The 25,095-nt window shown below is 34.2% G+C and overlaps 2 protein-coding genes across 2 annotated transcripts; both read right to left on the bottom strand.

Moving 5' to 3' along the window:
- Positions 1-14,206: 14,206 nt before the first annotated feature.
- LOC143580468 (uncharacterized) lies at positions 14,207-15,888 on the bottom strand. The gene is made up of 5 exons (XM_077063481.1): positions 15,513-15,888; positions 15,296-15,428; positions 15,019-15,224; positions 14,822-14,942; positions 14,207-14,723 (listed from the first exon to the last, which is right to left on the bottom strand). Exons 1-5 carry the CDS (start codon positions 15,722-15,724, stop codon positions 14,487-14,489), a joined length of 909 nt encoding a protein of 302 aa, XP_076919596.1. The 5' UTR covers positions 15,725-15,888; the 3' UTR covers positions 14,207-14,486.
- Positions 15,786-17,181, bottom strand: LOC143581407 (uncharacterized). The gene is made up of 5 exons (XM_077064203.1): positions 17,171-17,181; positions 16,938-17,079; positions 16,777-16,846; positions 15,997-16,194; positions 15,786-15,913 (listed from the first exon to the last, which is right to left on the bottom strand). Exons 1-5 carry the CDS (start codon positions 17,179-17,181, stop codon positions 15,786-15,788), a joined length of 549 nt encoding a protein of 182 aa, XP_076920318.1.
- Between the last annotated feature and the right edge of the window lie 7,914 nt (positions 17,182-25,095).

Here is a 25,095-nt window from a genome sequence, read left to right as displayed (position 1 = left end):
TCGTAACGCTTCATCCTTCCACAATTTTGCATTACATTTTTCACATACATGACTTTGATCTCCATGATCTAAATAATCTGATACAAATTATTTACTACATTTATTAATACTTCATTATAAGATAGTAAAATTTGATATGTTAAAAAAATATAATAAAATAAAGAATATTTTTTACCTTTAGATTTACCAGAGAATATTTGATTCAATAATTCTACATCATCATCATCTTGATCTTGTTCTATTAAATCTGATGTAGATGTATTAGATATATTTTGTTTTTTTGATTTGGATGAACATGCTTTAGTATTCTTTGCGTTAGAAGATTGAGCGGTTGCTTTTTTTGAATTAAGATATTTTTTTCTGATCAACCGAGAGATTTGTGGACTGATGTTATCATCATTGCTATAAGACACTATAATATATATACAAAACAATTATAAGTAAGTAGTCACATATAAATTAAAATATGTATCATCATCTAAAGGAAAAGTATAAAAGATAAGTATAGTTATTAACGTTGGTAATATTAGAAAGTGGTTGTGTAATATTATAATCTGAAGAAGCAATAACGTTATGAACATTTGTAATTGATTGATAAGAAACATAATTTTCCTTTCCATGGTGCTTATTTGGTTGTGTTATTGGAAGGTTGAAATTGAAATTGATTTCTTCCAAAGATGCTGCAAATTCATGAATGTGTATTGTTATGATGGATGTATTATAAAGGACAATTGTAGGTTCCCAGCCGGATCTACACGAGATATCGCGTTCTACGTAGGTGCGGAATCCCTACGTAAGACGTTACGAGTATAGAAAATGATACGAGCTAACACACAATACGATAATCAAACACACGTTGTATCTCAACCGTAAACACGTGATACTATGATCACTGAATACAAACTCTCTGACTCGAATACACGAATAACAAACTGAATCCTTTTTTCTCAGCCGTAACCTAGCTGAATATATAGGCGACAACTTCGCCTGGTAAGTTCAGGCGAAGTTGTTCCTAACTTCGCTTGTTCCACAAGTTCGCCTATAACTAGCGAACTTGTGATAACTTCGCTTACATACAAAACTCAAATCTAACTAACACGATTACAGACACTTGACACTGAACTACTGACATCTTGCACCAACAGACTCCCCCTTGGCAGTAGCTTCATATCTTTATCTTCAAGCACGTGTCTTGTAATCTTCAACAATCTTGCATCTTCATCTTCAAGCATGAACTCCTTCGCGTACACAAACTGATACAATTCTTTGATATTTCTTCGCTTCGTCTTTCCAAGCAGGAATATAAAATATTTTCTTCTCATGCAACACCTGCAAATCAGCTTGTGACAAGTTCACTAGATGCATCGGATCGTACACTCTTAGCACCTCTTGTTCATCTTCGTCTTCCATCACAGCCTCAGCTGTTTCACAATCAACATACCACCACTTTAGATCTTTGAGCACATCCTTGGGCATCTGTTTCATCGGCACTTCTTTAAGACACTGGATCGGCTTATACTTCATAATCATCCAAGGTTTTCCATCTGCTCTCAAACCTCTATCCTTGTCTTCAACAAGTTTTCCTTTTTGTGGTTTCAACAGCTCAAATTTCTTCTCTTTTATACTCTCTTTCCACACAATTTTCCCAATAACTCTAGCCATATTATCATCACTTCGGTTAATCAACCCCAATCTGGCTAAGTCTTTCACTTCACATTCTGGCAGTGTATTCAACGATCTTAACAGTCTTTTGAAATACTGAACACCGTCATATCTCTTAATCACGAAGAGCCTCAACTGCTCATCATATATCCAGCAAATAATCCCTTTCTTCGCTTCAGCATAACCTTTAATGTTGTAACTCTTCTTAAACATTGTAGGAACCACCGGTTTCTTCGTTTTGACGAACCACTGAGCATAGCCTTCTTTCCATCTAGGCTGCTCTTCCCATTCAGATTCATCACTTGCCATCTCTTTACTCATATCTGCTTTCTCAACATCTGGAATGTCATGCTCAATATTTTCCTCAACTATCTCTCCCTCTTCTATCTCTGTATCAATCACAATCTCTTCACCAATCTTCTCTATCTGTTCCACTGGTAATACATCATCATCACCAACCAACTCATCATCCATCTCCTCAACTTCCACTACCACCACATCATCACCACCAGCTGCAGTTGTCGACTCCCCCTGAGTTGTGGAAGTTCCAAGAGCTTGATCAGTTCTTGGCAACTCACCACCTGCACCTTTCGATGCATTGGGATCATCGTCTCTATCATTTCGTCTCTTGGTCCTCAACTCATCGCCTTTACAGCTCGTCTCCCCCTGAGATGCCAAGAACTCCTTGAAAGCATCTATGATTTTTCCATGTTCTACCAGCAGGGACGACTGCATCTGATTCTCTGCAACTAGGCGTTGAATAGCCTGGGTCTGGATAAGATTTATCCTTGATTGTTCTGCCACGACCCGTTCAAGTGCTGCTATTCGTTCAGAGTCTGATAGGGTTGCATTGAAATCGAACCTCATATGTGATATATCTTGAGTGTACTGAGGAGGGATTTTCGATGTCACCGGGACCTCAGAAGTAGAAATAGACGTAACCGCAGGTGGTATCGTCACCGATAACCCTGCAGTGGCCACAACAGTCGACTCGATAAATTGTGCCATGACCTCCGTTGGAGTAACAGTCGGAGGCGGCAATGAAACGATCTCAGGAGCCGAAAGTTGGAAAGTAGTGAGTGGGAGGCCAAATGATGAGGAGGTAGCCACCACGGGAACTTCCGTAGCGCTTGGCCTCGTAACCTGTAATGATGAGGGAACCATTGTTATACCGGACAGTGCGGGTGGAGTAAAACGTACCACCCTCGAGCTCTCACCGGCTCCCGATCCTGCACCTATCCGTTCCCTTCTTGATCTGCGTATTAACTGTTGAACTTCTTCCTCATAATCTGACTCGCTGTCATCATCAGTTCTCTTTCTTTTCCCATGAGTCCGTTCATGTGTTACCAAAATCTGTCTCGCGTCGGCCACTTCATCATCAGAATCTGAGCCAACCACCGTTGTAGCTGCCCTAGTAACATTCACACCCGAAGCACGTTCAACCGGGACCTGTACATTCTCCTCTGGATCAACCATTTCCATGTCAAAAAATCCTTGACCGCCAAACGCTACGTCAAGGTCAACGTTCTCATCCGGTGACACAACAGGAGCAGCAGGTATAGCTTGAGGTGCTCCTGCCTGTTGTGGTGCCGGGTCCCTAAACTCGTCCCCACGAACAGGCACATACCCCGGGTTGATCAAGTACCCAAAAAGTGGAGTATGACGAGGACGGAGCTCAGGTTTGCTCCTCGCACTTGAAGATCTGCATTGGGCGAAGATTCTTTTGTTCACACTCTCTACATATATGATTGGACGGCGCTGAGGTAGCGTAGGAGCAACATGATTCAAGATCATTTGTAGGAATCTTGGATACATGATGAATCTCTCACGCGCCATCGCTCTTCTCTGACGATCAATCTCATAAAAGACCATCTGACTAAAGCTGTATCGCTTGTTGTAAGTCAGAGCAGTCATCACCGACTGCATGGTCGCGCCCATGCCATCAGTGCCCGCCTTTCTCCCTGACATGCATACAATCATGACATGCATGAGAAAGCGCCACTGGTCAAGCAAAAATCCTTTCCTTCTCTGCGTATCCCCCAAGGGACCAGAGTATCGCATCCTCAAAAACGCTCCATCACGGAAAGGAGCTACAAACTCTGTCGGGTCATCCCTTGTCTCATTTCCAAACCGTAAAGCCGCCCGGATTTGTTCAGAAGAGAACTGAACAATCTGATTGTTTACTGTTGCGCGCATCACCGGGAGTTCGACTCTACAGTCATATTCCACAGTCTGCCAAAAATCCTCAATGTTGTAATCGCGTGGAATATCCGCGAGCGTAACAGAAACGTGATGATTTCGCGGAAATCATCAACTCCGCTCGCCTCCGGGTCTAACGTTATATACATGTTGTGACCCGGGAAGAACTGTCTCTGGTTATCACCTCCGTCATCACCGCCTGCACCACCTGCTCCAGCAACATCAGCCATATCTGCAACAAACAGGTTAAGTTAGATAAACGTCAAAGCAAATCACAAGTTCGCCTGTTACCATGAGCGAAGTTGTGATCTATTCTGTATAGGCGAAGTTAAAAATGGGGCGAAGTTGGGAAACAACTTCGCTTCAACTTGAACTTCGTCTGATAACTGTTAAGTAAAATGGTCCAGGGGAAGTTAATGAGAACTTCGCCTAACCACAACATCGCCTTCTAAACTGTTTCAAAAACTATTATCAGGCAAAGTTAAACCTCAGGCGAAGTTACGGATAACTTCGCCTAAACTGTAACTTCGCCGAATTTGAATCGGCAACAGTTAGGTTTATCGAACGACGTGTAGATGATGAAATTGGAGATCGAGGACTCCGTAACACATGATTTTATGAAGTTTTAGACGTTCAGGTAAATTACTATCACGTAATAACAAGTTTGAAAATCGGGTGTTTAAGGTTCGAAAGAACGAGGTCGAGAATCGATGTCGAAACGACCGATGATTAACCTCAAAAGACATTGATTATACGATGAAAGAACCCTACACACCTTGAAATCGGATTAGAATCAAAAGAAAGTTAACACAGATGATCGATGATATATGCTCGATAAGTTCGCCTAGGTTTCGAAGAGGATAAGTTCGCTGAGTTTGAGAAATAATGAAGTCTGACCTTTACAACTTCTTTATATAGGGTCACAGATGTACCGGCGAAGTTGTGGATAACTTCGCCTATCAGGCGAAGTTATGCAGAACTTCGCTGAGATTAAAATTTTTCAAAACAAACCCCATAATTTGAACAATTTGCAATGAAGTTTTAAAACATCCTTTAAAGCGTTAAATGATACGATCAAGACCAAGTAACCACATATAGAATAATACAACTACATAAGTAGAAAAACTTTTAAAATAAAAGTACACGGGATCAAATTTCAGTCTTGACAGGGACTACCATGTTTTAGAAAAGATCCGAACAGGAATCATACTAATTACGTGACTGTCACACAGATCCGTGTTCAGCTGTATTATGACATAAAGAGACAGGTTGTAAGCAGGTAATATACTTAAAATGGTTTTCATCGTTTCTGTGATACGAGTTAGGTTCAATTAAGCTCAAAACTTAAATGGGCAACAACTCAGAGATTATGATGTCTCCTATCTATTCTCAAAGCGTATTTGGCTTTCCCCAAGTCACCCCGAATTGACCTCGACCCATAGTGTCTGATTAAGTAGTAATTACTCTTCGATCTTAGACTCTGCTTCCCGTTCACCTTCTTGCGTCTTGATTGAGAATCATTAACATTATTAACTCTAGAATACATTTTTTTTAACATGTATATACACAACTTCAAGTAGAAAACAACTGCAAGTCCCGAATCTGGATCACTGCAGTGACTTGACACGTTATCTTCACGGGAATCAGAACACTCACAGGCTCGTGTATGACTGGGTAATCGCTTTTCTGCCTATCATTCGGAAAGATATGTATGAAGACATGCACAACTCTTAAGGAGTTTCCACATAAAATCGAGTAGATTTAGTTAGTATCACTTCTACTTTTACGCACCATAAAAAGCTACCATGACATACAATGACTGTTCTAAAGTCTTTTAGGCCTAATAACTTCACTAGTTAAGCACACAGAATCAGTATATCTATCACTTTTCAAGGTTGCATCAATTTTCTGTTAACATAGTAAAGAAACTTCTTACGAAGTAGTAGACTTGAAAAATAATTTCATCTCCCGTAAAGAAAAAAAATTTAACTTCAATAGCCCCGACCAAATCAAAGTCTTCAGGGAAACGGCTATCCCGAAGATCCAATGGATCAGCTGGACCGACCACATACTAGTATGTGTCCTTCTAACTAAGTATGATCGACTAATTTTCAGCGAAAGAATGAAAACACATCATAAACCGCCCCGGTCACTTTCAGTCATCTGGTTAATGGCTATCCTCATATTCTACAAGTAGAAATGAGGACCAAACATATCCGAAGACATGTCCTTCAAACTGAAGTAACCGACATAATTCTAAGCGATAGTGACGTTTTTTTTTTTTTTTTTTTTTTTTTTTTAAACACAAACACACGACATGGTTACTCGGGATTGATCATCCCATTCAGTTCAACAAGGTTTTGAAATCTAGTTTTGTCAAACGCTTTCGTGAACAAGTCAGCGAAATTATCTAACGTGTCAACCTTTTCGAGCACAATCAGTTTCTTCTCAGCACAATCCCGTATAAAATGATGACGAATGTCAATATGTTTAGTTTTACTGTGCTTTACGGGATTGTTAGTTACTGAGATAGCAGCAGTGTTATCAATGCAAATAGGAGTAAGTGAGAAATTCAGACCATAATCGCGCAACTGTTGTTGAATCCAAAGAACCTGAGAGCAGCAGTTGGATGCTGCCATGTATTCTGCTTCACAGGTTGAAATGGCGACTGAGGTCTGCTTCTTGCATTGCCATGACACTAATCTGCCACCAAGAAACTGACATCCACCTGTCGTTGACTTCCGACTCTGATTGTACCCTCCATAATCAGAATCTGTGTAGGCGACCAAATCCAAGTCTCCTCCTCTTGTGTACCACAACCCCAGCTTCGGCTTGCCTTTGAGATACCGCAGTATCCTCTTCGCACCCTTCAAATGAGATTCTTTTGGATTTGCCTGAAAGCGTGCACAAAGACAAACAGCAAACATTATATCAGGCCTAGAAGCAGTTAAGTACATTAAAGAACCTATAATTGCCCGATATTGGGTTGGGTCCACGTCTGCATCGTTGTCTGAATCAGTACCCAATTTGTGATTGACACAGACTGGAGTATCATATGGAGTGCTGTCCTCCATCTTGAAACGTTTGAGAACATCATGGACATACTTCGTCTGATGAATGAACATCCCATCTTTCTTCTGATCAACCTGCAATCCTAAAAAGAAGGTTAGTTCACCCATAGCACTCATTTCAAATCTCTTCTTCATGACGGCCTCAAACTCCTGACACATGGCGACCTTTGATGCAGCAAAGATAATGTCGTCCACGTAGACTTGCACCAGCAGAAAGTCGCTTCCTTTTCTCTTGAAGAACAACGTGCTATCAATCTTACCTCTTTCAAACTCATTCTCAAGCAAGTAATCAGATAACGTTGAGTACCAGGCACGAGGTTCCTGATGTAGTCCATACATCGCTTTACTTAGCTTGTACACGTGATCGGGAAAGTCAGGGTCAGGAAAACTCGGAGGTTGCTCAACGTACATAACCTCATCGACTTTACCATTTAGGAACGCACTCTTCACATCCAACTGAAAGACCTTCATCTCCTTATGAGCAGCAAATGCCAAAAACAAACGAATGGCCTCCAATCTTGCCACAGGAGCAAACACCTCATTGTAATCAATCCCCTCTTGCTGATTAAAGCCTTTAACAACTAGCCTCGCCTTGTTCCTGATAACAATCCCTTTCTCATCTCTCTTACATTTGAAGACCCATTTCGTGCCTATCGCATGTACATTCTTCGGTTTTTCAACCAAATTCCATACTTCCATTTTCTTAAACTGAGCTAACTCTTCTTGCATGGCTTCGACCCACGAGCTGTCCTTAAGAGCCATTTGATAGTTCTTTGGTTCAATCTGGCTGATGAAGCAGGTGTACAAGCATTCGTTGATAATGCCCGTGTCTTTAATGCTTGTGTAAACACAGGTGTGCTCATTCAAGCTTTTTCTTGTTTGTACACCGGCAGACAGATCACCTATCACGTTCTCCAAAGGATGATCTTTGTGAATTCTCGTAGTCGGAACCGAACTGACATTCAGATTATCTTCCAAGTTCGAAGATAGCTCATCAATGGGTGATTGATGTTGAGAGTGAAACGGATTGATGAATTCCTCTTCAGTAGAGGCAGCAGGGGTATTGACAGCATTTGACGAGGAAGGCTGACATTCATCATACTGTGGTCGTTGCACCAAAGTGTCTTCCTCATCGCATATCATCTTCGTAGCAATTCTTTCCTCAACTTCTGCAAAATCCAGATAAGGTATGTTAAAAGATTTAAAAAGTCTATCATAGTCGAAAACCCCAGCGGGTCCCGTGCTTGGTTTTGGTGATTTGTAACTTGTGATATCAGTGTTACACACCACCTCAACCTTGCTGGTCGATGTATTAAAGACCCGTCTGTTGGGAGTCCCAACAACGTATCCGACTAAGATTCCTTCGTCGGCTACTTAACCAAATTTAGAATTGGTCTTTAATATCGAACACGGGGACCCGAATGGTTCAAGACCACTCAAGTTGGGCTTTCTCCCATGCATAAGTTCATAACAGGTTTTGTTTAATCTTTTAACAGTTAACACTCTATTAAGGATATAACAGGCTGTTGCAACAGCTTCAGCCCAGAACACCACGGGAAGTTTTGAATCAGCCAGCATGGTTCTGGCTCCTTCAATTAAGGTTCTGTTCTTCCTCTCAGCCACTCCATTTTGTTGCGGTGTATACGGTGCGCTGTATTGGTGTTCTATCCCCTTCTGTAAGCAGAAGATCTCCATCTCATAGTTCTTGAACTCAGTTCCATTGTCACTCCTGATGAATTTAACCCGTTTCCCCATGATATTCTCAACCTTGGTAATCAAATTCTTTACCATCTGCACTGTTTCATCCTTTGACTTCAGGAAATATACCCAGGAATATCGAGAGAAATCATCAGTGATCACCAAGCAGTAAGATGTTCCTCCTAGACTTTTTACATTCACGGGACCGAAGAGATCCATGTGAAGTAATTCTAGGGTACTGACAATTGAATTGACCTTCTTGGTGAGATGGGATTTCTTGTGTTGCTTTCCCTTTTTGCATGATAAGCATTTGTCTTCAAAGTTGAAATTCTTCAAGGGAACACCCAGCACAAGCCCATTTTTGACAAGGTAGTTCATTTTCCGAAGATGAATATGCCCCATTCTCCTATGCCACAACTCGGACTCCGATTCAGTTGCTTTTGACAGAAGACACGATTCTTCTGTGGCCATCTCAGTCGACCTCATATCCATGATATACGTATTCTTCACTTTTGGAGCCTTCATAACAATCCAATCCTCTGGTATCTTGAAACCAGGATATAGCACGATCGCCTCATTTTTTGTAAAATGTACGGTGTACTCTTTATCACAGATCTGCGAAACACTCAGCAGATTGTGCTTCTGTTCTTCAACAAAATTTACTTTCTCCAAAGTCATCTTTCCATTCGACACCGTCCCTATTCCTGTAATCCTTCCACCGCTCTCTCCTGCGAAACTCACTCTTCCTCCTTGAACAGGTTTCCAGTCGTGTAACAATTTCTTGTTACCCGTCATGTGCCGGGAACAGCCGCTATCCACAACTCATTGACTGTTGGCAGCCCTGTTCAACTGTTCCTGCACGATTAAAGCAGATGATTAAAATCTGGGGACCCAAGACCGATTGGTCTTGGGTCGATACATCCCGTACCTTGGCTGTCCAAAGTTAGTATCATAATAATTTCTGTGAGTCCTAATAGGATAACTTCTCGTAGATTGTCTATGAGGCCATTCAAACCTTCGTGAATTAAAAGAATTATTACTTATGGTTTGGTTGTTAGCAGTGAAAAACTGAGATCTATTTCTTTGAAAACCTGAATTAGACCAATTTCTGAATTTTGATGGGTTTTCAGTTTTAACATTTCCGTTAGTTCTATTCTCAGTTCTCGAAGGCCTCACACCTCTGAATTTCTGCTTCAGAGGGCAATCAGCAACAAGGTGTCCTAATTGATTACATCTGAAACAACTCCTGTGTTCAACTTTCTTTTCCATAGTTGTTTTAGATGTTGAGGCTGTATTACTGCCCGTTTGTCTCACATATGGTGGGACATACGGGTTTAGTGGAGACTTCTTTTCAGGTGTTTTATTTTTCTCTCCACTTTTTGGTAACACTTCCTCTTGTTTTGTCTCACTCGACTCAGATGACTTGTCCGAGTTTGATGAGACAGGACTCGGAGCAGAAATCTTAACACTAGTAACAGGCTTACTTGTTTCGCCTTTACTAACTTCTGGTTCTTTAATCGTTACTTTAACCGGAACTGTCTGACCATAGTCAACATCGATAGATTTCTGATTACTAGGGTCATAAGTGTAGTTATGATTGAAAGGTGGTGGAACTTCATGATAACCAATTCCTCCCCTTTTTGTGGAACCTTGATCACTAATGAGGTGATCAAGTATAGCGGAGGAATTTCTGAATTGCTCAAGTTTCCTGTTAAGTTCCACCACTTTCACCTGGTGATCAGCTATCTGTTTATCCCTTTCAGCTATTAGTTTGGTTTTCTCTTCTAGTACTTCATAGCTAAGATCAATCACTTGAATTTTTTCAGCAAGCTTTGCTTTAAGACTTTTAATATCTTTCTCACTAGCTTTAATTTTTACTTTGTAACTATTTTCTCTAGCTTTAGTGAAATGATGATCTTCTTTTAATGTTTTAAATTGCGCATTCAAACTAACAAACTGATCAGTTATAGTTGTCAGTTGTTCAGACAGATGTTCACACTTAGTACAAGGGAGTTCGGTACTTACCTCGGAGAGCTGGTCTGCCACATCTGCCATGAAAGCTTCATTTTCGCCAGTTCCCTTCTCACTATCTGCAGTTTCGATGTTTGCCAAATTGGCCTGTTCAAATACTTCTTCAACATGCAGATTCCAGTTGTACTCCTCGTTCTGTCTGGAAATCATGGCTCTATAGTCATTACCACTACCACTCTGCTATGTAGATCTGTTTTGACTGCGTTCTACACGTTCATTTTTGCACTCTTTTGCAAAGTGGCCATTCTGCTGACAGTTGTAACAGCGAACCTTCGACTTATCAAACCCTGGCCTCTCACCGACAAACTTCATGCCAGTCTTCTTCATGAACCTCTTAACCCTTCTCACAATCATAGCCATCTGCCACTGTAGATCCATCTTCTCCAGATCATCAGCATCGATCTGATCATAGTCTTCATCCAAAATTGCAGGATCAACAATCTTACCCTGAATGTAATTCTCATACGAAGCAATAAAAGATGCATAGAGAGCAAACTGCTGTTCAGCAGATTTAACACTCATGGGCATCTTCGAGTAGTTGTTGTTTGAAACACTTGGGGAAAAACTACTCTTGGTCGCTTGAGGTTGAGAAGCATTTGATCCTCCAGCTACAAAGCACACATCACGTTCATGTTGAGAGATACATGTCCTTCGTGTGTTGAGTTAGCGCCTGACTCTCCCTTAGAGTAATAAGCAGATGATTCAGTTTTCGAACTTGATCCTGAGTTAACCTTTGCACCATACATACCCGGATCTTGAACCTGATCGGTGAGTGTCTCCTTTCGTACCATGTTCAGTTCAAACGTTCTTAGCTTGTTAACTGCTGTCTCCAGGTCATAGTCAGCAAAGTCTTTATCTTCTCTCATCAACACAGTATACATCTCCCATTTCGGTGGGAGAGCATCAAGAAGCTTTTCAACAATCTCATCTTCTTTGTAAACAATTGAATAGTTGCTGAGTTCAGTCATCAGATGATAATATCTAATGATGATATCATCAAGTGATTCATTCTTCAGATACTTGAAGACCGAGAATTGGGTTTTTAGAAGTTTAATTTTCGATGCACGAATTCCCACATTGCCCTCAAACCGGTTTTCAAGCGCTTCCCAAAGCTCTCTGGCAGTTTTATACTTTCTGAAAGTGTGCAGAATCTCTTGTGGAAGAGCCATTGTAATTGCTGCATGAGCTTTGCTTTCTGCCTCATACATTTTCTTCTCTTCTTCTTCCATCTCTTTGTATTTCTTGATCTGATCACGACCCTCATACTCAGCAGTAGGTGGAATGTAACCATCTTGTATGCACACCCACATCTTAGCATCTTGGTACTTGACATATTGTTCAAAACGATCTTTCCACGCTACATAATCGGTTTTCTTAAGCATCTTCGGTGCCTTTGTAGCCGAACCCGCTTCCACTTCCATCTTAACTAGTTTCGTAATGTTTATTGAAGACATCTTTCACGAAACCCAAAGAAACTCGAAAAATAAAAAATTTATTTTAAACAGTACTGTAGGCGAAGTTGTGGATAACTTCGCTTAAGTCTGAACTTCGCTGATTCTGAACTTCGCTTCCTTTTTAAATTCGCCTGATAGGCGAAGTTGTGAATAACTTCGCTTGAGGTAAGCGAACTTGAGAGGTAGGCGAAGTTATGGGTAACTTCGCTTGAGATAAGCGAACTTGAGAAGGTAGGCGAAGTTGTGGATAACTTCGCTTAACCTTATATCTTCGCCGAAACCCTACGAACAGTGACGGCAACTTCGCCTGATGAACACGATGAATATGCAGGTTTGATTTCTGGATTTTACGAGGTTTGTGAAGGTGTAATGGGTTGTTTATGATTGTAGGAGGTGAGTATGACACAAAAACTCAGAAAACTCGTCCCGCGAATAGTCGAACGGAACGATTTCTACACCCGCGTGATAATCCCGAACCACACAATCGAGCAAAAGCTCTGATACCAATTGTAGGTTCCCAGCCGGATCTACACGAGATATCGCGTTCTACGTAGGTGCGGAATCCCTACGTAAGACGTTACGAGTATAGAAAACGATACGAGCTAACACACAATACGATATTCAAACACACGTTGTATTTCAACCGTAAACACGTGATACTATGATCACTGAATACAAACTCTCTGACTCGAATACACGAATAACAAACTGAATCCTTTTTTCTCAGCCGTAACCTAGCTGAATATATAGGCGACAACTTCGCCTGGTAAGTTCAGGCGAAGTTGTTCCTAACTTCGCTTGTTCCACAAGTTCGCCTATAACTAGCGAACTTGTGATAACTTCGCTTACATACAAAACTCAAATCTAACTAACACGATTACAGACACTTGACACTGAACTACTGACATCTTGCACCAACAGTAATTATATTACCTTGAAAATTTTGGCTTAAATTTGGTAAGTACATCTTTTGTTTTCTGTTTTGTCTTCTCTCTTTAAAAACTATATGTGAATAATATAAATTGTAATTACATAAGAGGATATAAATTAAAAAAAATTATACCATTTGAGGTGGTAGATTGTGGGCTTATTATCTGTGAATCTGTATGAAAAAAAATTATAACTGTTGTTAATAAACATGTCTATTTTTATTATTAATAAATAACTATGTTACGAAAATAACCTTCGAAATTGCATCGCGGGTGAAATTGTTGGGTTTTTTTAACAGCCATTTCGAGTTTTCTTTTCTATCTCATAAACTTTGCTTCAACAGTTTTTTGATTGTGATCTATACAAAATGTTATTTTTGAATCTAAAATTAGTAGTTGTATTAAAAAGAAAAGGTAATTTATAACATGGTATTTAAATAATTAAATGAACAAAACATAACATTGGTATTCTATAACAAAAAACTTTATATAACATTTGAAAACATTACATTATAGTTTTCATTAAGAAATTTATATTGAATGACAAAAAAACTTAAAAGTTTTTAAATCAATATATAGGTTGAAAATTTAAAACAAAATAAAGTTTTTTGTAACATGAAAACATGTAATACTTTAAAATATAAACAAAAAACAAACATAAAGTTAATTAAAAACCATAACATAGTGATACATTTTCAGATAGTCTTAAACCAAAAGGTACACAACCGGAAATACAACAATACCATAAACCTTGGAATGATTCCAAGATCTGATAATAGTTCTTAAACAACAGAGATAATTAAAAAGACTTCAAAATAACATAGAGGAACATTAAAAACATAAACATAAACACTTCATTTTTCGAGCTTGGGGATTAGCAGGGCAGGCTTGCCATCAGAAACAGATTTGGTGGTAGACATATCCCCAAGTTCAACAACATCGTAAGTGTTCATCAAATTTTTCTTGAAACTTGGATTTTTGGATTTCCTCTTAAAAGTTGCAGTGTCACAAACATCAGGCTTCTCAATTTGTTTGTCATTACTTTGTTTTCCAGCTGGAGTAATGACATTATCATCCATAATTTCAACAACAGCCTATAAATTTATAAAATAAGCTTGTAAGTAAATGTTGCATTTTCTATTAATAAATTGAAAATTTAAAGTTCAATTCACGGTAATTACCATTGGTTTGAGAGCTTGGCTTGAGTCAATACCACCAAGATTATCAACCTAATATGTATTTACAAACAAAGAATGAAGTTCAAATATTTAAAATTATATTTATATAAGGTTGAAAAAAATATGTAATACTGTAAAGAATTGACATAATTTTAACTGTATAAAGGTCATACATTGGGGTTCAGTGTGTCTTGAGACTGACTATCATCCAAATAGTTGGTCAAACATGCGGAGTCATCAACCTTTAATTGAAAAAATTTACCATCACAGTTTGTTGGTCAAAAAATGTATGTTGAATATATTTTTATGTAAATGTATTACCTCAGAATTGTTTGACTTCTTTTTAAGCTCAAAGATAATATCAGCATCATCAATGACTTTGGAAACACCAAAAATCCAGAAGTTGTTTTTCTGATTAAAGTCGGTAATATCAATCCGAAATGCAAACTTTTTCCCCACAAGAACATCGAACTCATCAGGATACAAAGCTTTATCACCACCCTGTTTTAAGTAACATTTTACAACAATATTAACATCAAATAGTTATTAAAACTAAAAATATAAGCCAGAAAAATTAAAAAGTAATAATGATATCTTACAGCAGCATGTTTGTCAACTAAAGCTTTAGCAGAAGTGTTGAGAATTTTCGAAGCTTCTCTGTCAAAAACTGTCAAAGAAACACTTCCTGTGGAATCCTGAACCACCAATGGGAGTTTCAGCCTGCATAAATAATAAATCATGTAACATACTATGATTATATGAAAAATATGATGATAAAATTTAAATATAATATAACCTTTCAACAACTTCAATAACAGTATTATTGCAAGTCTCTGTTTTAAATTTAAAAACATCTTCTTGATCAACCAAAACACCCACAGTATGTTCATCACTATCACACTTTTTTGTAACCTTCTTATGACAAGTTTTACAAGCAAAATAATACCAGAGCAATTCTTCTTGTATCATCCGAACAGTACCAACAATAACCACAGACTTCACCTATATTTATGTTAACTCTATTATAACATAACATAAATATTAAATATTAAAAAAAGTCAAATAAAGTTTACCTCATTCAGAGTTATCTCAGCTATGTTAACAAATTCGCTCCCTACAACATATTCATCATAGAGGGATAAAAACATTCCAGATAACCTAGATGATTGGGTGGAACATGATGAACCAGCAGAGTTTTGAAGAAGGCTGATAAAAAATGAAAAATTTAGTGAGTAAACTAAAAAATATGCAAAATCATAATATGAAACTTTAATAATGAATGTATAAAACCTGTTTCGAAATGAAGTAATTTCAACAATATCAGAATTCACAAATAGCTTTGAAACATTAAAACAGTTGTTTACATAACCGAAACGACCAAAGTACTTCAATGTGCCAAACTGGAGTACAACAAAAATAACACCATTTTCATTTCTGTTTTGCCAGTGCTCTAAAACAGAATCAGCATAAGAATCCCACAAAGAAAGATAAATTGAATTCATCCTTGCAAAACAGAATTAAAAATAATATTTCAACAAAAGTGGTTACAAACTAAATTTATAATTATAAAATATTAACACTGAATACATACTCAAGATCTTGAAGAATGACATTCACTTTCTTTGTGTCTTTACCCTTTAATGTCTTGAATTTCTTCAGATCTTTAACATCAGCAATAAAACCAATAACATCTGGAAAAATAATTTGTGGATTTAAATATAAATAGTTAAAGTACAGAGAAATAAAATAATTGTACAATATAAAACCTGTTTACCTAAAGCTTGATTATCAGGAACACTTTTTTCAATGATATCCTTAAAATCTGTGAAACAGAATCCATATACTGGACCAGAGAAATCAAAACATGGGAACACATCACTGTCCACAAAAATACCAAGCTTGTTTTGGTTGTTCACATATTTGTACTTTGAGTCATTCAAACCAATCGTAGGCCTCACAATGAAATAACAGTCTACAAAAGTAAAATTAAAGAAGTGTAAATAAGATTTAATCAAAAAATTATTTAGTGATTTTAAAAAAACTAAAAGCATAATCTAAAAAAAATAAAAAATCAACATATGATATTAATTGTGCAAAGTAAAAGTAATATTTAGTATAAAAAGAGGATAATATTATAAAGAAGCTGATTCATTAATAATATCTACAATTATTTATTAATTTTAATAATAAATAAAAAAAGTTGGAACACAAAATAGGTTATACTCTTTTAAATAAAAATGGAAAACTACAAAATACAAATAACTTTAATTCACATACAATTTGACAAATATTCCTAAAATTACTTTAAAGATACATACTAATTTTATAACATATGTTCAAATATAATACAAATACAATGAAGAAAAAAATAGAGTGTAAACAACTATTAAAAAAATTAGTATAAACAATCAAGACAATTATAGTAAATGTTATCAATATTTACTACAATATAATAACAAATATAATAACAAATAATAAATCAACATATGATAACAACTGTGCAAAGTAAAAATAATATTGTTGACTATAAAAATAAAAGAATAGTAAAAATAACCGGATTCATGAAGAAGACTTTCAAATTTTGGAAACCATCTTCTAAGAACATTAGCTTGCATTGTAGTTCCCTGTAAGTAAAAAGTATAGGTCAAAAAGATATGAAAAATAAAACAACATAATTTAAAATAAAATGTTTAAATTAAATGGATTAAGATATACCTGTTCATCAACAACAATCATTTCAATTGAGTAAAACTGATCTGGATTATTATACAAAGGCTGCTTCCATAAACGGATTACACGAACTTTGACAGTGTAATCACGACGAGCCAAATCCAAATCCTTCAAATAAGTGATGTTTCTGTAACAAAATAATATGCAAAAAACAAATTTATTAATTATAATCTGATATAAATAAAGAATGCATTACAACATAAAGTATTAGAATATACCCGTGCTCCATGACTTCACAAGAAAGATACAATACAGAAATTAAAGACAAGGGGAAGGTGAGCGTGCAAAATTGTGAACATGTGGGGAGTATTTATAGAGGAAAAACAACAATCTATTTTAGACTATATGAAAAATAGAAGGCAAATCTACTTTCTTGATTTGATAAATTGTTAACTAAATTGGGAAAGATTTTCTCTAAATAGAACTTTATTAAGACTAAACAAATATAACTTTGTACCAACTTTTACATAAACCAATACATAAAAATGATTAAAAACAGAATGCATCAAAATATCCATAGAATATTTACAATATTTTGAAAAGACTAAACACTTTAAAAGTTTAAGTTTAGTTAAAAATATAAACTACAGTTTATAATTTTCAAAATATAATTATTACAAATTTGTGATTATAAATTATTGTCCCAAATATATAGTTTAAGTATTGAGTATTTTTCTTACATTTTTTAAAAATTTAAATTTAATATTCATTATATATGAAAAGTTTATCAACATATTTAAGTAAGGTCAAGATTAACTTTCTAAAAACAATACATTAAAATGGATAAAAACAGAAAACATGAAAATATCCAATGAATATTGACAATGTTTTGAAAAGACAATTCAATTGAAAAGTAAAAGTTTATTTCAAAATCTAAAATATGGTTTGTAATTTTTGAATTTAATTATTGTTAATCCGTGAATGTAAATAAATAACAACAAATATATACTTTTAAACGAAATTGGAAAATGTGCATGAGAATTTAATTAGCCAGATTCTTGATTGGAATTTTAAATAGTGTTAATGGGTGATAAATTATCTGTTGTATTTCTTATAACATAAAAAAAATAAAATTACAAATCTGTGATTAGAAATTATTGTCCCAAATATATAGTTTAAAAGGAAAATGGAAAATGTATATGAAAACTGAATTAGTGAGGTTGTTGATTGTAATTTTAAACGGTGTCAATGCTGATTTATTTATGTTTTATTTATTATAGCCTTAATTTTTTTTTTCATTGTTAGTTAATATGTAAGGCCCCGTACCCGGTAGCCCTACTTTAGCGTCGGATTTACTCATAAACACAGTTCTTACAAATCAGAGTTAATTAAAAACTTTACGCGGAATATAAACACCAATCATTCGTTACAAAATATTAAATCTTTTCTTTGATACCATAACTCAAAACATTATATTTAAAATATCTTTTCTTCAATCTTCATGTGCCAGCCGTTCAATCCATGCCATGTGTCATCCTCATGCTAGTTCTTTGGTCTGATCACCTGCGTGCATACTAAAAGTCAGCTACGCTGAGTGAGTTCTAGTTAATCAAGCAACTTGTCATACAACCACTACATACAACATATACGTATCTGAAGACACGTAGTCCACTATCTAACCTGCTCACCTTACCACTTAGCCTCTTATTTACACCTACCACTTTGCCACTTTTCCACTTTAATAACGTATAACGTTATGCCACTTTGCCACTTTAATGACGTAGTCACGTATAGGCTTACCCTACCACGTACTATCGTCATGCCACTAACACTCTTACTAGACTCTTGCCACTTCTAACACACTCTACCTCCACTTTTCTACAACACGCTTCATATCATTTACATAATAAGCAAGTCACATCATAGCATTCATACACACTAAAAACCACTTGGCACTCACTATCCTTGGCGATACTTGCAATATCCGAATAGCGTTCACGTACCGACAAACATTATATAGTAGCTACCTCGTATAACATCTATAGCATACACTTACCACTTAAGGTAAGTGTATTCACACTTCACATCGAGTATGCATACAACCCCGAAAACATAACAAGGAAATGGGGCTAGAAACTCAACTAAACTCGGTTACTTCCTCAGCTAATAGTATTCCTTCTCGAGCTGTGCGCGTCTAACTGTTCAATAATTGAATATCAAATACCACTCTAGCCACTCTCATTGCTACCTAACTAGCCTTACGCGTCTAAGCCGGTTTTACTTCATTGAATCGTTACCCGGTTAGTTAATCTTTAATCGTTCACCCTTAAAGGTATCTTTCATAATTTATCAAAGTCTAAGGACTATTATGTATTTATCTCATACTTATCTAAGTCCAAGGACCACTTCTGTAATTCTACCCAACTCCTAGTTCGTTATCCAGTCCTTAACGAATTGGACTATGTAACGAACCAGTCCTCATAACGAAGTGGACCTTGTAGAACTGGTCATCACAACGAATTGGACCTCATTCGTATGGTTTGGTTAACGAACTGAACTTCGTAGCGAACTGAACCCTTAACGAACTGCTTAACGAATTGGACTTAGTTCGTCATTCATTCCCTTAATGAACTACCTCTAATTCGTTATCCCATCTTAACGAAATGTTTCCAATTCGTCATCTCGGCTTAGCGAATAGGCATAACGAATTACTTGCTAATTCGTTATGTCTTTGTTAACGAATCACAGTTAGTTTGTTACGCTTCCGTTAACGAACTAGGGTTACGTCAGAACATTCCCTAACACTACCCTACCTCGTACCAGAATCTCTGGCGCCGCCATTGCCAGAATAACGGGATCTCGCCGGAAAAGCGAGATCTCGCTCGTTTCCCCACCGTTTTCACCGTTTTTCATCCCGTTCGATCCAGATCTGAGCTAGAGTGAACCCTAAGCTCATCTTAGGTTCGGTTTAAACCCAATTCCACCCGGATCTCGTGACTTCAACGGTTTAACGGTGTCGGCTCGTTGTTTCGCAACTAGATCTAACGGTTTGGACCTCTACAATAACATACTATCATTACCTCGGGTCGGAAATCGGTTCTCCTTCTTCTTCTTCTTGGTTTCGGCTTAGAGAGAGAGAGTAGGATGAGAGAGAGCTAAGTGTGTGTTTTTGGGTGGTGTATGGAGTATGAGAAATGAAGGATTAAATGGTGGTTTAAGGCTTTTATAATTATGGATCATGGGCTTAAGCCCATGGTCTCATCCTTCTTTCCTTCATGACCCAAGTCCATAACCCATATCCATTAACCAACACTAGCCCGACCCATACCAACTCATACTCTATTTAATTATTTCCCGATAACCCGAGTAAACTTTCCCTCTATTATTAAATAATATAATTAATATTATTTTAGAAATTTCGGGATGTTACATAATATCTAAAGTTAGTTGAAATATATATTGAGTATTTTTCTTACATTTTTGAAAATTTAAATATAATATATAATATTGATTATATATGAAATGTTTATAAACATATTTAAGTAAGGTCAAGATTAACTTTCTAACTATTTGCAACTTTTAAATAAAACAATACATTAAAACGGATAAAAACAGAAAGCATGAAAATATCCAATGAATATTGACAATGTTTTGAAAAGACCAATCAATTGAAAAGTAAAAGTTTATTTCAAAATCTAAAATATAGTTTGTAATTTTTGAATTTTAATTATTGTTAATCTGTGAATGTAAATAAATAACAACAAATATATACTTTTAAACGAAAATGGAAAATGTACTTGAGAATTTAATTAGCCAGATTCTTGATTAGAATTTTAAACAGTGTCAATGGGTGATAAATTATCTGTTTTATTTCTTATAATATAAAAAAATCAACATTTTATTGCTATATAATCTCTATAAGTAGTTGAAATCAACATTTCATTGCTATTTATCTTATGTTTTTAGTTTCATATAGTGTAAATGTTATGTTTTTCTTTCACCTATAATCTGTATAAGTAGTCCAACTAATTTTGACACATTTTAATCTCTAATATTCTTTCACCTAAAATCTATTTTAAGCTATAAGAAACATGGCAGAAAAATATTCTTCTTGGTTAGAGACATTGGTTTCTAAATTGGGAAACATTTTTGAAAAATTTTGAAAAAGAAAGATGTCTTCTAATAGTGTGTTATAGATTCAGTGAATATAAAGATCTTAAGTTTTTTTAAAGTTGAAATAAAACAATACATAAAAATGGAAAAAAACATAATGCATTTAAATATCCAACGAATATATCCAATTTTTGATAAGACAAAATACTTTTAAAGTGTAAATATCTATATTGGGATTTGAAAATGTCTTATTCAATATCGTAGTTTAGTTTCTTATAGTATAAATGTTATGTTTTTCTTTCACCTATAATCTGAATAAGTGGTCCAATATCTATTTTGTCACATTTGAATGTTCTAATATACTTTCACCTACAATCTATTTTAAGATATAAGAAACATGGCAGAAAAATATTCTTTCTTGGTTAGAGAAATTGGTTTCTAAATTTGGAAACATTTTTGGAAAGTTGTGAAAAAGATGTCTTCTAATAGTGTTTATAGATTGAGTGAATATAAAGATCCTAAGTTTTTCAAAAGTTAGTCCAACACATTCTCACAATCTTGAAATGGTCAACTTGTCCTCATAGTTGGAAAAATATGAAAATTGTGTATAAGTTGTTCAGATATTTAGGTAAAGTGTCATACATATTTTGTAACTGTTTTTAAAGTGATATACAACAATACATAAAAAACGAAACAAACATAATGTAGTAAGGTTTGAAAAAACAAAATTAAAATTCATTGGAAAGACTGAACAACTGACATAAGTATACTTTTTTTGAAAATGAAAGTTTAATTTTTTGTAATATAATTTTGTTTGGAAATGAAAAGTCTAACTTTAAAAAGTAGATCTAACTTTTTTAAAGTTGAATTTTGTAAAGATCTATTTTGAAAGTTGGATTTTTTTAATATATTTTAATTTAAAATGAAAAGTTGATGAAAAGTAGATCTGCCTTTTTAAAAGTTGAGAGAAAATCATATCTTTTGGTTTGAAATAAAAAGTTGATCAAAAATAGATCTACCTTTTTTAAAGTTGAAAGAAAATAAAACATTAAAAAGATAACAAAAAGATTGTATTGAGCTTTGTAAAGATTTGTAAAAAAATATTTACAGTTTTTTGAAAAGAGTGAACACTTTAAAAATGGTTTTGTAAGTTAAAATAAAAGTTTTTATTTTTAAAATATATGATATGTAAATCTTTGATTACAGATTATAATAACAACAAACATAGACATTTTAAACGAAAAGTTTAGAATATATCATAATTTACTTAGTCTGAATGTTACTTGGAATATCAAATACTCAAAATGTAGACAATTTTCAGACTTTTTTCATATAGTGTTTTCTAGTTTGAAATGATAAACTTATAAACCTACTTAGGTAGGGAAAATATTAACTTTCTACTTTAACTTTCTATTGTGATGAATTTTAAAATATGTCAGTCTTATTCAACATCATAGTTTTTTTTCATATATTATAAATATTTAAATGTTTTCTTTGACTTATAATCTCTATATGTAGTACAAAAAAAATAATAACCTTTTTAAACAATAAATGTTGATCTAAATATTTAGCATTTAAAGAAAATTCATCATAAAAATGATAAAACCAAAAATAATAACCTTATTAAACAATATTATAAGTTTTTGGAAATTATAAATTAGAAATATTGCATATATAACAGTGATAATATAATTCTTAATTCTTAAATAATAACCTTTTTAAGAAATAAATGTTGATCTAAATATTTACAATTTCAAGAAAATACATCATAAAAAGGATAAGACCAAAAATAAGAACCTTTTGAAACACTATTAAAATTAATTGTAATTTGTAAATATTGCATATATAAAAAAGTATTCTTTTTTTTTATAAACACTATTAAAAATTAAAATCAATTTGTTAATTCCTAAAAATAATTATCATACAAGAACATTTAGATGAAAAACATCATATACATCATAAGAGGATAAAACAAAAAAATAATAACCTTTTTAAACAATAAATGTTGATCTAAATATTTAGCATTTAAAGAAAATTAATCATAAAAAGGATAAAAGCAAAAATAATAATCTTTTTAAACAATATTATAAGTGTTAGGAAATTATATATTAGGATTAAAAATATTGCATATATAAAAATGATAATATAATTCTTTATTCTTAAATAATAACCTTTTTAAACAATAAATGTTGATCTAAATATTTAGCATTTCAAAAAAATACATCATAAAAAGGATAAGCCAAAAAAAGAATAACCTTTTTAAACACTATCAAAAGTTTTAGTAATTTGAAAATATTGCATATATAAAAAAGTATTCTTATTTTTATAAACACTATTACAAATTTTAATAAATTTGTTAATTCTTTAAAATTATTATTTTTCAAGAACATTTAGATGAAAAACATCATATACATCATAAGAAGATAAAACAAAAAAATAATAACATTTTTAAACAATAAATTACGATCTAAATTTTTAGCATTTAAATATTTACATCATAAAAGGAAAAATTATAGTTTTTCAAACGTATTATTTTAATTCATTTAAATTTTTATGTTTTTGTTTTTAAAATATGTAATATGTAATTCATTTATTATAAATTAAATATTATCAATTAAAGTAAACAAATACATACTTTTAAAGAGAAATGTAAATTTGAGTATACCTTCACACCATAAGTCATATGAGAACGAAATTTATTAATCTGATTCTTGCTTGAAGAAACATACTGTAATCTGTAAACATACGGAAATAAGATTTTGTTTAAAATATGTAACTAATATAATAAATTAAACTTTCATAACACACACTATGAAGAAGATAACTTACTGTTTGAAGAAATTGAATTAAACAACATGATATTGAAGTCCAACAATCCAGAATCCAGCTAAATTGATGTGTACTTGCAAAACATTTAAAACAAATTTGAAAATTAATTTGAATTAATAAATATGTAAAATAAAATTTTAAATTACTAAATTATATATAGAGATTTAAACAGCAAAACAGTACCTGTTCATCGTCATCTTTAATCTTCAATGTTGAGAATACGCATAAAAAATATGGTACAAATAATGCAAGCCAAAATGATCAATTAAATAAATTTAATTCTTTATTTTTCAGAATATAAAAAATTAAATTAATTATAAAATCAACTACACATACCTTACTAAACATAATATTGATTCCAGCAAAGCCGATGTGTACTTGGAAAACATAGAAAACATAATACAAAAATTTGAAAAGTAAAATAGAAGTGAGAAATTAGAAATATAGAAAATGGAAAATTAAAAAATTAAATTAAATATAATAATTGAACAGGATAACAGTACCTCTTTATGTTTATCTTCATCTTCACTGTTGACAATATGAATCTGAACAGACAGCATAGAATTATTTATGAATGAAAAATAAATTAACAGTTAACTAACATAAATAATTACTTCAACGAAGACGATTTACGGAGGCTTTAGATGAACTGACCTTAAAATTTCCCTAAATATTTGAAAAGGTATAAAGAGATAAAATTTATTTTCAGGATTAGAACATAAGAATAAAATATTTAGAGAAAATAAGGAATATATAAACACATTAAAAGTCACCTTGAACAGTGAGGCTTCACGACGGCGGATAGCAAAAAACGGTAATTAATGAACACAATAACAACTGAAGTACTTGATTTGTCACAAGATCTGAAATATAGTCAAGATCTGAAGATCCGAAATTTAGTGAATATTTGAAGATCCGGTGTGGAGAAGAGAAGTTTGTGGATCTGAAGATCTGAAATATAGTGAATATGAGAAGATCCGGTGTGGTGAAGAGAGGTTTGTGGATATGGTGTGGAGAAGAGAGAAAGAAAGAAACGACGGATGAATGAATGAAGGAGAGAGAAGGAGAAAATAGATATTAGGGTTATGGTTGTGAAAAATGAAAAACCCGGTTCAACAAAGTAGGCGATGTGGAAGCAGGATTAGCGAACACAATAGCAAATAGCATGAGAGGCTGACACGTGTCCTAAATGCATGTGGTGGTGACACGTGTCAGAAGCTGTTTTCTTTTATTGTATATAGAGATATATAGAGATGATGAT

This window comes from Bidens hawaiensis, unplaced genomic scaffold, assembly GCF_021521415.1.
Source record: "Bidens hawaiensis isolate Kalapana, Puna unplaced genomic scaffold, B.hawaiensis_p1.1 tig00001511_1, whole genome shotgun sequence".
Lineage (NCBI taxonomy): Eukaryota > Viridiplantae > Streptophyta > Magnoliopsida > Asterales > Asteraceae > Bidens > Bidens hawaiensis.
The sequence above is the reverse complement of the archived record's forward strand: the minus strand, read 5'-3'. Positions and strand labels throughout refer to the sequence as shown.